This window comes from Anas platyrhynchos, chromosome 3, assembly GCF_047663525.1.
Source record: "Anas platyrhynchos isolate ZD024472 breed Pekin duck chromosome 3, IASCAAS_PekinDuck_T2T, whole genome shotgun sequence".
NCBI lineage: Eukaryota > Metazoa > Chordata > Aves > Anseriformes > Anatidae > Anas > Anas platyrhynchos.
The window spans coordinates 85,155,646-85,167,319 of NC_092589.1; the positions used below are offsets into that span (position 1 = coordinate 85,155,646).

The 11,674-nt window shown below is 43.7% G+C and overlaps 1 protein-coding gene across 1 annotated transcript; it reads right to left on the bottom strand.

Annotated features, from left to right (window-relative positions):
* Nucleotides 1-4,054: 4,054 nt before the first annotated feature.
* TPBG (trophoblast glycoprotein) lies at nt 4,055-11,019 on the bottom strand. The gene is made up of 2 exons (XM_027454952.3): nt 10,887-11,019; nt 4,055-10,550 (listed from the first exon to the last, which is right to left on the bottom strand). The coding sequence occupies exon 2, from the start codon at nt 10,485-10,487 to the stop codon at nt 9,264-9,266; it is 1,224 nt and encodes a 407-aa protein (XP_027310753.1). The 5' UTR covers nt 10,488-10,550; nt 10,887-11,019; the 3' UTR covers nt 4,055-9,263.
* Between the last annotated feature and the right edge of the window lie 655 nt (nt 11,020-11,674).

Consider the following 11,674-nt stretch of genomic DNA (forward strand, 5'->3'; position numbering starts at 1 on the left):
ACCTTCTTCTTTAAGTACCAGGTGCTTTAATTTGCTTCTCTCCGAAACATGAGGCAAGGCAGTGCAGACACCGTCCCTCAGACAGGGTACACGCTCCCCTCGGGAGGGAAGGAGGGAACAACAACTGCTTAAGGCATTGCTGGAAGGCACAGAGTGCACCACAAAGATAATGGAAAGAAAATGTGTAGCACATCCTGGTATCGATATCTGCTGGTGAGCTGGATTAAATGTTGATATGTGAACTAGCTGTGGCTCCAATAATACTCTGAATAAACCTAAATAACCTGAAACTTCTGAAAGAAACTGCACCTTCCTCTGCTGCAGAATCTTTACCATTGCCACGTCATTCAGCTGACATTACACTAGGCTTTTGGCTCTGCCACGTTTCTCTCAAACCGTTTGTTCTGTCAAAGATCTCTTTTCTACTTCTCCCCTCCGAATGGCAGAATAATGTAAAACAATACTGGGAGGGTCCTGAGCAGTTCCTCTGGACCATCCACGTGGCTCCAGGCACTGCATGCAGCCCCAGCATGTCAGTGTTAACGATGTCCAATGTATAATGAAGAAAAATATATTTCTAAGATAAAATTTTCTTGAATTCTCATCACTAATGCAACCGGTAACTTATTATTTAACGATGAGACACTTTTTTGTCTGTTAATTCAACTTTTGCTGTTTGTTTTTTGATTTTGATTTTCTTTCAGTTGTCTTTTGCTCCAGTTTTCCTTCTGAATCAAAAAGCAAACATAGTTTTCTGTGAACTATTGGACAATTTGTATATGAACAAACCTAGAACTGCTGCCAGGAAGCAGGTGTTTTGCCCCGTATCAAAAATATTTCGGATATCCTATATGCTGTATCCACTTCTAAATGATGGGGACGTTTTGTAGTGACTCAGTTTTGAGGTTTTTTACTTAGTGGTTAAAACAATGATCTAGCCGGTGGAAGCACCGGTATCACCTGCTCTAAGCTGGTGCACCGCAGCATCATGTATTTGAAATAGGTCAAATCAATTCATGTTACTCATTGTCATTTATCAAATGCTATCTGCTATCTCTGTGATTTTCATCAGAAAAATTGCTAAAACTACAAAATCTAGAGCGCTTTATTAAGAACAACAGTAACCCCTACTGGATTGTGACTGTCTCCCTGGAAACCTATGGAATAAAACACCTTGCACTGCTCTGTGGGAAGGCATAGCCTGCATAGCTACCAGGAGAAACAAGTCATTCTTCTGTTTGCAATAAATTTCAGTGTCATCATATCCTGGATTAAATTGGAAATCCTGCTGAATTTACACTTGAGCTTGCTGAAAGACATCTGTTCCTTCTAAATTCAAATTTAGAGCCTTTTTTTTTTTTTTTTTGTATTTACAGATAAAACCAGGCTGATGCCAGCTAGTTTGTTTCTGTGTTAACATTAACAAGCACGAGGATGTGTTTCTTTATGTGCCTGAAAAAAAGTGCCTTCACGTGTGATTATTAATCTAAACAGAGCACCACAATCTGCTGAATGCCTGTCCAACACGCATCTGAGCCCTTGTAGAGTTTATGGGGAACTATAGGAGGTTTTGGGAAGGAGACACCAGAGCCGAGCTGCAGTAAGCTATTGTGCTAGAAGTCTCCCGATCCACTTAAAACAGCACACACACCCATACCGCAAATTCAGCACTCCGTTTCTTTCTGCGTGCGTAGGGTTTCTGACAAATGAAGACTGCGTTAGCGGAGCTATTTTTGGTGCCATTTTACTATCCTGGGTGTCAGAAAAGTTTGAGTACTGTTTCTGCATATTTATTTTTTTTCTAGGCTATTTTCTCAAACTAAAATCTTATTTTGCCTCTGGGCTTCCACAGGAGTTTTCTGGTATGCTGGAAAACCAAATAGAAAGGGGCAGACAGGAAAAGAGAAAACCCATGTGCAAGATAACAACAGATATCACCTACTAACTTAGTAACAAACCTTCAATATTTGATTTTCTTTATTTTATTTGACTTGTTTCATAGGAATTGTACCTTTGCTTACAGAGGCAAAGTAATCAAGCTTGGCACAATAGAGAGGTGATGGAAAAAAGGGTATTTGGATGACAGATGATTAAAAAAGTGAGCTGGAGAAGAGAGAGGATATTTTGCATAGAGGTGTTATGGAGATCTCAATTAAACCAAGAAGCAATGAAGAGCAAAGACTGGGGGATTTGAAAAGCTCTTACATGTATTTATAGCATCTCTTGAGTATATACCGGACACATGCATTTTCACACTTTTTTTTTTTTTTTTTTCCCACTTTCAGTTCAATTCACCTTAAAGAAACAACCAAACAACGTGATTTTCTGAAAGGTGTTCCAACTGCTTTTGAAAACAAAGCCCCTTAAACTACCTTGAAAGCCGAACCCCAATCACTTTAGAAAATGCTTTAGAAAACCTTGGCTGCTTAACCCCGATCTGTGCCAACTTCAGTGCCAGTGCTAGTTTAAATCCCCAGTGCTTGTCAGGGGCATACTTGCCCCATGTGGACACTTTGATTCCCTTTGCAATGTGTGTGGAAAACTAGGCACCTAACCTAGCCAACAGAAAATACTGAAGATATTGGTGTGGCTCGGACTGTACTCCATTGTTGTCTCGATTTACATCATATATATATTTATATATGAAAAATATGCATGCATGTATAAATAAAATGAGAATTCTTGTTTTTGATGTTTAAGAGCTCTCGATCTTCTTCTGGCTAACAAAAACACACATTCCTGAAAACACGGAAACAAAAGCACTGGGTAAAACCACTGGCTTAAAGGGACTCCATTTTTTATCTACAGGATTTGGCTACTTTTTGTTCTTAAGCTGTTTAAGAGAATGAGTGAAGACACCTACCTGAGGATGAAAAAACAACTGTCAATACAGTAAGTATTCCTCTTTCCTTCTTCAAAACAATCTTATTACGTTGTTCAAATGCCCCAAAGTGGTGTCAGTCCATGATCACTTACAGCACTCTTGAAAGGAATGGTATTTTTTATTATTTTGATATTTCACTTGCTCAATGCTCTTACATTGCCAGCATGAAGTATACCCTGGATTCTGTTAAAATGTCTATGTGACATTTGATAATGTCAATTTGACAAATGAGTTCTTTATTGCATAAATGCCCACGATTTCATGCAAAGCTACTGCAGGGTATGCCACAGACAAAATTTATACTGGAACAAATGGAGTAGCTACAGTAGGCTGTGGACAGATATTAAGACAACAGCCTGAAGATAAAATCTAGGATAGATCAGCCCATTCCTGCTAAAACTGAACATCCTCCCCTGTTCGGTGTCCCTAACAATGTGAAAAAACAGCAACAGCATGCAGCTTAAATACACGGCTAACCAAGTCATCAGGTATACTACTGGGACAGCCCCCAGAAATTGCTCCGTCCTGCTAAAATTTCAGACATCTGCAATAGCTATCTATGACAAGATGAAATGATATCTTCCCCCTTGAATTTCCACATAGTCACAGTCCAAGTACTTACATTAAAAGAAGTTGCAAGAAGAAAATAGTTTGCCACCAGAATGTTTTTTTTTTCTTTTCTCTGAAATTTTCTATTCATTCTCTGTTTTCATTCATCCTCTATTTCAGCAACACTTTTCTTTAATACTTCCATCACAGTAAGAAAATGCATGACACCAATAAGAGTGCCTCTGCGTTTCACTATGTAAATAGACATTTGAAGACTTCAAAATACACAATTTGATAGAATCATTAAAAACTAAAAATCCATTACTGTTAAATTTAGAATCTGCAATGAACTTGAAAAACAGTAATGCATATACAAAAAAGAAAAAGCTATCAAATCATGTCCAAAAATAACAAGAATGGTTAAATCACAACTCCTTAAATTCACTGACGAAATTTCTTTCTAGAGAAAGTAATCATACTGCCTGGGTGGAAGTTGCTTTTTCACTATTGTGTCATGCAAATTCACAGTACAATAATCATTTTGACCTATAGAGAAAACACTTAGCAAAGACCTCAATATCTATGAGGACTTACAATAATTAAATCAACACTGAGAACATATAACATTAATAAGCAATCTAATAGACATTTTATTTTATTGAGGTATCATTTTTTAATTATGAAGTAAAAGTTCAATCTGAAAAACTCACAACAGTTTCTTGCATATCTAAAATGTCTAGAATAGCGAAACATTCTAGAACACTAGATGGATTTCAAAACTTTTCATCACTGTATGCACTGAAACAACATTGCTAATTTATTCAGATGCTTTCATGCATAATTACAGGAAATCACGAATCTGTTCTGTTATTTTGTAAGTCTGTCATCAGAAAGGAAAAGCTATCTAATGAATACTTTGAAAAATATAAGTAATTGCAAGTATTAGATTATTAACTGAAATACAAATAGTGTCTAAAGTACCATTTTAATTCTCTAAATAGTTCCCTATTTCTACTTAGGATAAGATTGGGAATGCACAGACTGATTTCAAGCTTTGCCTACACTACAGATGACTTCTGGCATAGCAAGGTTTTCCAAGGATGCGACGACATGAAAATTGTAACACTGTTGAGAAAGCAAAATTCCTTTTTAGGGACATACTTATGCTGCAGACCTATATTTCCACTTTGAAAAGCTTGTGATTTTTTTTTCCCTCCAAGCTGGGAGAGGAGTGCTGTTTGGTTTGTTGTGTTGGTACAAGGCACCACTTTTCTGCTACTGCTAAATTGACTCAAGAAACCAGAGGAATGTATTTAATTCTGCATCAGCAAAGGACCCTTGCCACCCACATGGTTTGTTTCTCTCCTTTAAGCATGTATGAGATATCCAGTAAATGTCACACTCCCCAAACAGACTGTCTTTCCCTCTGCCTTGGTGGGCTTTCATTTAAGTCACGAGCTTTGCAACTAGCAAGCAGCACATTTATGAAAACAGAGCATGGAGCTGAGGGCCTCATTTAATCATTATTAAATCAGCAGAAACTGAATTAAATGCAATCTTCTATTATAACCCCCAAAAACACCTGCCTTGCAAATATTATAGGACGTGACTCCACCTGTTAGCAAAAACTCTATTTATAGCAACAGGAAGAAATTAGAGCCATACCCATAAACCATGACCATAACATAAAAGATACAGATTTTTCCTGTCGATAGTGTTCTGATTTTCAGTGCTGATATCTCTCTTTCCTTTATAAGCCTCTCCATTCAACTGTCTCTTAAAGAATATAAATGCCATTTGGAAGCTTGAAACCGAAACGTTTTTCTTACCAAATGCTATTTTCCTTCATCATATGCTGAGAATGAATGGTTCTTCTTGAACATTCAGCTGCTAAAGAAAAGGAGCATATCAGATTATCACTCTGTCCACCTCGACAAAGGCTCTTTTTCATGCTAAGACGTAAAGGGAAATGAAGATGCAAAACCATAAATACAGGTGCAGTCAGACTGATTTCTCCACCTGCGCAGATTCATGATACTCCTTTTAATGGATTTCTTGGGAAAATGAGGCAAAAAAAAAGGAAATTATGTAGATGCACAAAGAGCAGAGTATACCACAGGGAAAATGCTGGTAGAATAATGAGAGTTGGGATCTTGGCACAGTCATCTTGTGAATATTTTGTCACGCCTGTCTTCAGTGACATCTCAGTCAACAACTGCATGTGGGTCTGAACAGGCAGCTTCACAAGCTACCATGTCGCTGGGGATTGCCACTGGTTATTAAAAGGTAAATTACCCAGAATAAAGGTTTAAAGTAGTTGCACAAAGCTTCAAAGTACTTTTTGTGTGTGAAAATTATTGGCAATATTACGGCTTGCTGAGAGTAAAAAACGTCAGGTGATCTAACACTGAGCTACCTTGGGTAAAGAAACATTTAGGGAATTTTCTGTTTCTTACTTGGCAACACAGCATATAGAAAATATTTACGTAAGATACATTAAAACAACCTCAGTTCCTTGTGTTACTTCTCTAAGAAAGTTTTAAGCTCATTACAACAAAAACTAGTTTAAAGAGAGCAGTTGACCCTTTGACAATCCATCGTTCTTGCTTCTTAGCTGCGTTGCCTTCCCTTCAGATTTACCCACTCCTTTCTGTGTTACTCGAAACATCAATGACAACTGTGTCATGCAGAACTTTGGGGTTTTACGTATACAAAACACATTTTAGAGGCATTTAGTACTGCACGTGTTTTATTGAAGAATGAATGAATAAAACAGCCTGGCTAATTAAGCTGGTCTGGAAATAGTAATCAATTGAAGTTTTAGGTGTCAAAGCAGAATAAAATATGCTTCAGAAGAACCCTTAAACTAATGATATTTTAAATTAAATAGTTTTCAACCAAGCTCTGAAGCACTTTGGGAGCTACTTTTTATATGTCTTCTGAGTACCACTGTAACTACTTCGTAATAGGAAAGGAAAACAAATTTCAAGCACTGGTTATAGAAGGGGATTTAAGACCAAATGCATTGTACAAAGCACCAAAGCATTCACTGTCAGTCAAACACTGTAAGAGAATGTCATCCATCACAATATTCACACATGCTAACTGTTATATCCTAACAAACGCACATATAAGCAAATGGAAAAAATAGTTTAAAGTCTCCATCACCAGGTTTCTAATTAAAGTCTATTACAATGAGGTTCCATGATACAAAAATAATAATAATCTTTAGAATAATAGGTGTGGTACAAGAGTTACACTTCTTCACTATACAAATACTCAGTCCAGTGGTGACAGACTGTGATTCAAGTCGTTGCCTATCCTTACACGGTTCTATAAATGCATGTCTGTTACATTAACACATTACAGACCATAGGTTTTCACTGCAGTTACTTGAAAGCATCTGTTAAGAAAACAAACAAACAAGAAATTGCCCAAGAAATGTCTTTGTTTGTACATATTTTACCTATAACGTTAGAGGAGCATCTTAAGCAATGATGACACTCCTCTCCTCTTGGCACTGTATAGATGAGTGTAAATTGGTAATCTCCAAAATGACCAATACAACACAGCACACTGCATAGCTATTGTAAACTCTACCTTGTTATATAAACTACTGGATGTATGCTAAGTATGAACAGTTTGCATAGTTGCACAGTAATAATTATTCACACCGGGCTCTTTTACACTATTCTTAAAATATGTGCAGCTAACATTCAGGCCAGCAGTTTGCTTTTAAGAATCCACAAACTTAAATTCATATGATGTTATTCAGGTATTGCTCATACATTTAAATACAGCAGGAGGAATAGGCTATTGTTGAAGACACATTAATTGTAGAATACACTGATTTATCAAAATATTGATTGTACTTAATGTTCTTTTTTACTTTCGAGGGCAAATGTACAAAAGCACATTAAAAAAAAATGCTGGTATTGAATAAAGCCCATGTAAAGAAATAGAAAATTAGTCTAAACCAACTTGTGCTACTTGTTTTGACAATGTCTGAAGTTACAAGGAGAGAAAAATGCATTTGAATAATACTGATGCCCCAGATAGATTATATTTTTTCTGATTCCTTAAGGACTATTTTATATTTATGAGCTCTTACCAAAGGCATATATCTATGACAAAACTGTCATTTTTGAAAATGAAGGAAAGTTGCTGCTAATTCATAAAATTTTAGAGATGCTTAAGAGCTTTCATTAACAATGACCATAGAAAAAGCTCCACCAATATACTGACAGATACCAATTTACATTACACTTTCACATTCGGTGTATTTTTTTTTCATTAAAAATCTAAGAATGTATTAGGAAAAATGCATTAATTACTGACGGCCATTGGAAGGTTCTTGCTAACCTTTCAATATGCCTTCAGAATTAGTTAGTAAATGATGCATTTCTGAAGTTTGTCTTTGCATGCTTCATATATTTACATGAAAATGCATTCCCAAGCAAGTAATAAGCATGAGAAATTACACAATACTTAAACATACCTGTTAGAAGTTTTAAGATAAATGCAAAGTTCCATCGAATTACTGAATGTAGTCACTACAGGATCGCACCGAGAGTTTAAAATCAAACAGCAAGAACTTAATTTACTAAGTGCTGCACTGACTTATGAGTCTGAAGCTCACTGACTACATGACTGAGCTGCATTTAATTTAGTTCAGGACCTGCAAGCATATCTTTTATAACAAACACCTCCATTCTGGTACAATTTTGTTTAGCTTGCAAACTCTGCAATTTAATTTGAATGTTTTTAAATTTGGTAGAGAAGAGCTTATGTAAATTCTATTAGCTCGTACCTTCCCAGCTAGATAGACACTAGCATCTGTCTCGACGTTTTGCAGTTGTTTCGGGAGAGCAGACTGGGGCTTTTGTGCCAAGTGGAACTACTCTCGCCGTTGATCAGTGTAATTCTTAAAGCCTATTTCACAAAATTGTCATAAATATTTATGTCTCTAAGCTACACGTTCATACAAAATTTTATTCGGATTACTACCGTAGGGCTATTACTCCAGAGAGTCTAAAGTTATTAACATTCTTAGATGTCCGTACATTTCTCATTAAACAGCAAACTTCAACACAAGTTCTTGTAAGACTGTTTATTGAATTTAACGGTTCAGACGGAGTTTAGATGCAGCTTATATAGAAAAAAAATGTCTTTTCAGGTAAACTGCAATCAAAAATAACTTAGTATAAAATACTAAGAGACTAACTGAGATTGTAGATTTCCTAACATGTAAAACTATAAAGTATTTGTGCATGCTCACTATTTGATTTCCTTTGTTGTTACAGAGGACTTGTTAAAAGGAGTTTCTTTGTTTTTCTGAGACTCAGTGTAAGTCTATGAAATGGAATCATCGTCATCACAATTCAGATATACAAGACCAAAACTGGCACAGAAGATTGAAATCTTTTTTTCCCAAAAAGTTGAGGCAGCTTTTGTTGAATGGTATCTGTGTGTGTATGTATATATATATGTATATATAACATAAACTCTGGTGGCTTTGGAGCATCACAGAGAGAATCCTTTTTTTCTTTTGAGATCTTGGAAAAAGCTTCCCACGAGTACCAACGAAAACAGGTAAGGAGGAAGAGAAGTAGCAGCTTGTTTCTTACATACAGCCCAACACCATGCGCAGCTGCCCAGCATCTCAGAACGAAGAGAGAAGGGTAATGAACATCACGTGGAGGCATATCCCCCTCGTGTTGCAAGCACGTCTGAGATTTCTCTGGGGAGAGGGAAGCAAGCACAAGGGTAAAGCATCAGTCTACGTTTCATGCATAGCTACTGTGCGTTGCCCCGCTTCCGCGGCGCTCTGTCAGACATCCGAGTTGGAGCTGAGGTTTGTTAACCTGGGGTCGGCATTGATCTCGTATCTGTAGTGATATCCCTCCATGTGATCCCTACAGGCGTCTCGGATGTTGTGCATCCACTTTTTGATTCCTTTTCGGTTCAAGTACAAAACCAGGAGAAAGATGGCCCCGATGAGAGCCAAGACTATCCCTAAGAAGACGTAGGAAGTCTGTAGCTGGGAAGGCAGGTCTACGGGCACGGAGCAGTTCAGGTCCGAGGCGTTGATCTTCAGCAGGGCTTTGCCCTGCATCTTCTCGGGGTGGGCGCAGGTCAGGGCCTCCTTGCCCTCGACCTGGTCGCTCTCCTTGAGCCAGGCCACCAGGTCCTCGATGGCGCAGTCGCAGACCCAGGCGTTGCGGCCGAAGCCGATGTGCCGCAGGGCGGGCAGCCCGCGCCACTGGGCCAGGGTCCCGTTCCTCAGCACGCCCAGCGAGTTGTCGCTGAGGTTGAGGCTCTGCAGCTGGCCCAGCCCCTGGAAGGAGACGTTCCGCAGCCCCACCAGCGAGTTGTTGCTGAGGTCCAGGTGGCGCAGGGCGGGCAGGGCGCCGAACATGCCGGCGGGCAGCAGCAGCAGCCCGTTGTCGGCCAGCTCCAGGCGGCTGAGGTTGCGCAGGGCCCCTGCCTGCAGCAGGGCGGCCAGCCCCAGCAGGGCTCCCTGGTCGCGCAGAGCCCCGCGGAGGGCCAGCTCCTCCAGCGGGCTGCCGCCTTGGCCGAAAGCCTGCGGGCTGAGGGACGCCAGCGGGTTGCCGCTGAGGTCCAGCTGCCGCAGCGAGGGCAGAGCCGAGAGGGCGCCGGCCTCCACCACCCGCAGGTGGTTGCCGCTGAGGTTGAGGGCGCCCAGCTCGGCCAGGCGCTGGGCGGCGAAGGCGCCGGCGGGCAGGCGGCGCAGCGGGTTGCCGGTGATGAAGAGGTTGCGCACGTAGGGCGGCAGGTCGGGCGGCACCTCCGTCAGGTTGCCGTTCACGCACTTCACCGTCTTGGCCGCCTCCGAGCACTCGCAGCCGGCCGGGCAGCCGCCGGGCTGCTGAGCCGAGCCGCAGCCCAGCAGGACGTGCAGCAGCAGCCCCAGGCACAGCGCCCCGCCGCGCTCGGCTTCGCGCCCCGACATCGCTCCGGCTCCGGCTCCGGCTCCGACACCGGTGGGCGGCGGCGGCCCGGCCCGCGACGGGACCTTCCCCTCCGGGCGCATTCGGCTCCGGCCGGCGAGGAGAGGAGAGGAGAGGCGAGGCGAAGCCGGCTCCGCTCCGCGGACCTGCGGCGGGGGAAGGAAAGGCAGAGGGCAGCGCGGAGCCCCCCGCAGCACGCCCCCCGCCGCCCCGTGCCTCGCCCGCCGCCCCCGACACGTGGCCGGCCCCGGCTCCGACCCCGCGGCTCTGCCCGTCCACGGCTCACGGCGGGGCGCAGGGCGAGACCCCGCTCCCTGTCCCGGGGCTCCCCGTGCTGGGGCTCCTCATCCCCGGGCTGCCCGCCCCGGGTCTCCCCGTCTTAGGTCCGCCCGTCTCCGCGCCCCCCGTCCCGGGGCTCCCCGCCGCGGGGCTCCCCGCTCCCGGCTCGCCCCGACTGCCGGTGCCGGAGCCCCGTCCCTCACCTCCCGCCGCCGCGTCCGGAGCCAACTCCACCGCCGCCGCCGCCGCCTCCCCCCCGGCCCCGCCGCCAACTCCTTGCCCACCCTCGCCGCGCCTGGCCCTGCCTCCGCTGCCAGGAGAAACCAAGCGCCGCCCCGGCCGGGGGGAGCCCTCACCGCGCCCGCCCCACGCGGCCGCCACCGCCGCTCGCCCGGTCCCAGCCCCCGGTCCCCGCTCCTCTGCCCCGCTCCTTCCCCGGGGCGGCCCGAGCCGGGCACCCGGCGGCACGGAGGGGCCCGCCCGGAGCCCCGCTCCCCTCGGTCCCCCCGGCTGTGGTGGTGCGGCCGGAGGTTTACCTGGCCGCCGAGCGGAGCGCGGGGGGCCCGCGGCCCCGTGCCGTCGAGGGGCAGGGGTTGGGGTTCCTGCGGGGAAGGGGCGATGCCTGCCGGGGGATCGGTTGTGGGGAGGAAAGTGAAATAAAAAGGGGCAGCAGTACCACCAAAATGTCCCGAACAAGCCGCAAAACTAAACGGAGATAAAGCTGGCGGGACCTTTCGAGGCCCTGGAACAAAGGAATAAACCGGAGTGGCAAAGGGACAGCTTTACACTGAAATATAAGTTATACTGTGCTAAGGCAAAAGCCTCAATACCCAGCCACGTGGGAAACAACACTTCCCCCCCCCCCCCATATATCAGAGTTATCTTATATCAGAGTTATCTTCCTTCTGCTCTCCTGGCCAGCTGGATTCCCTGCGTGGCCTCTCTGTTCTTTGTTTTTTGTCTTCTTTCAGAGTTCCTCCAGCAGGTCCCC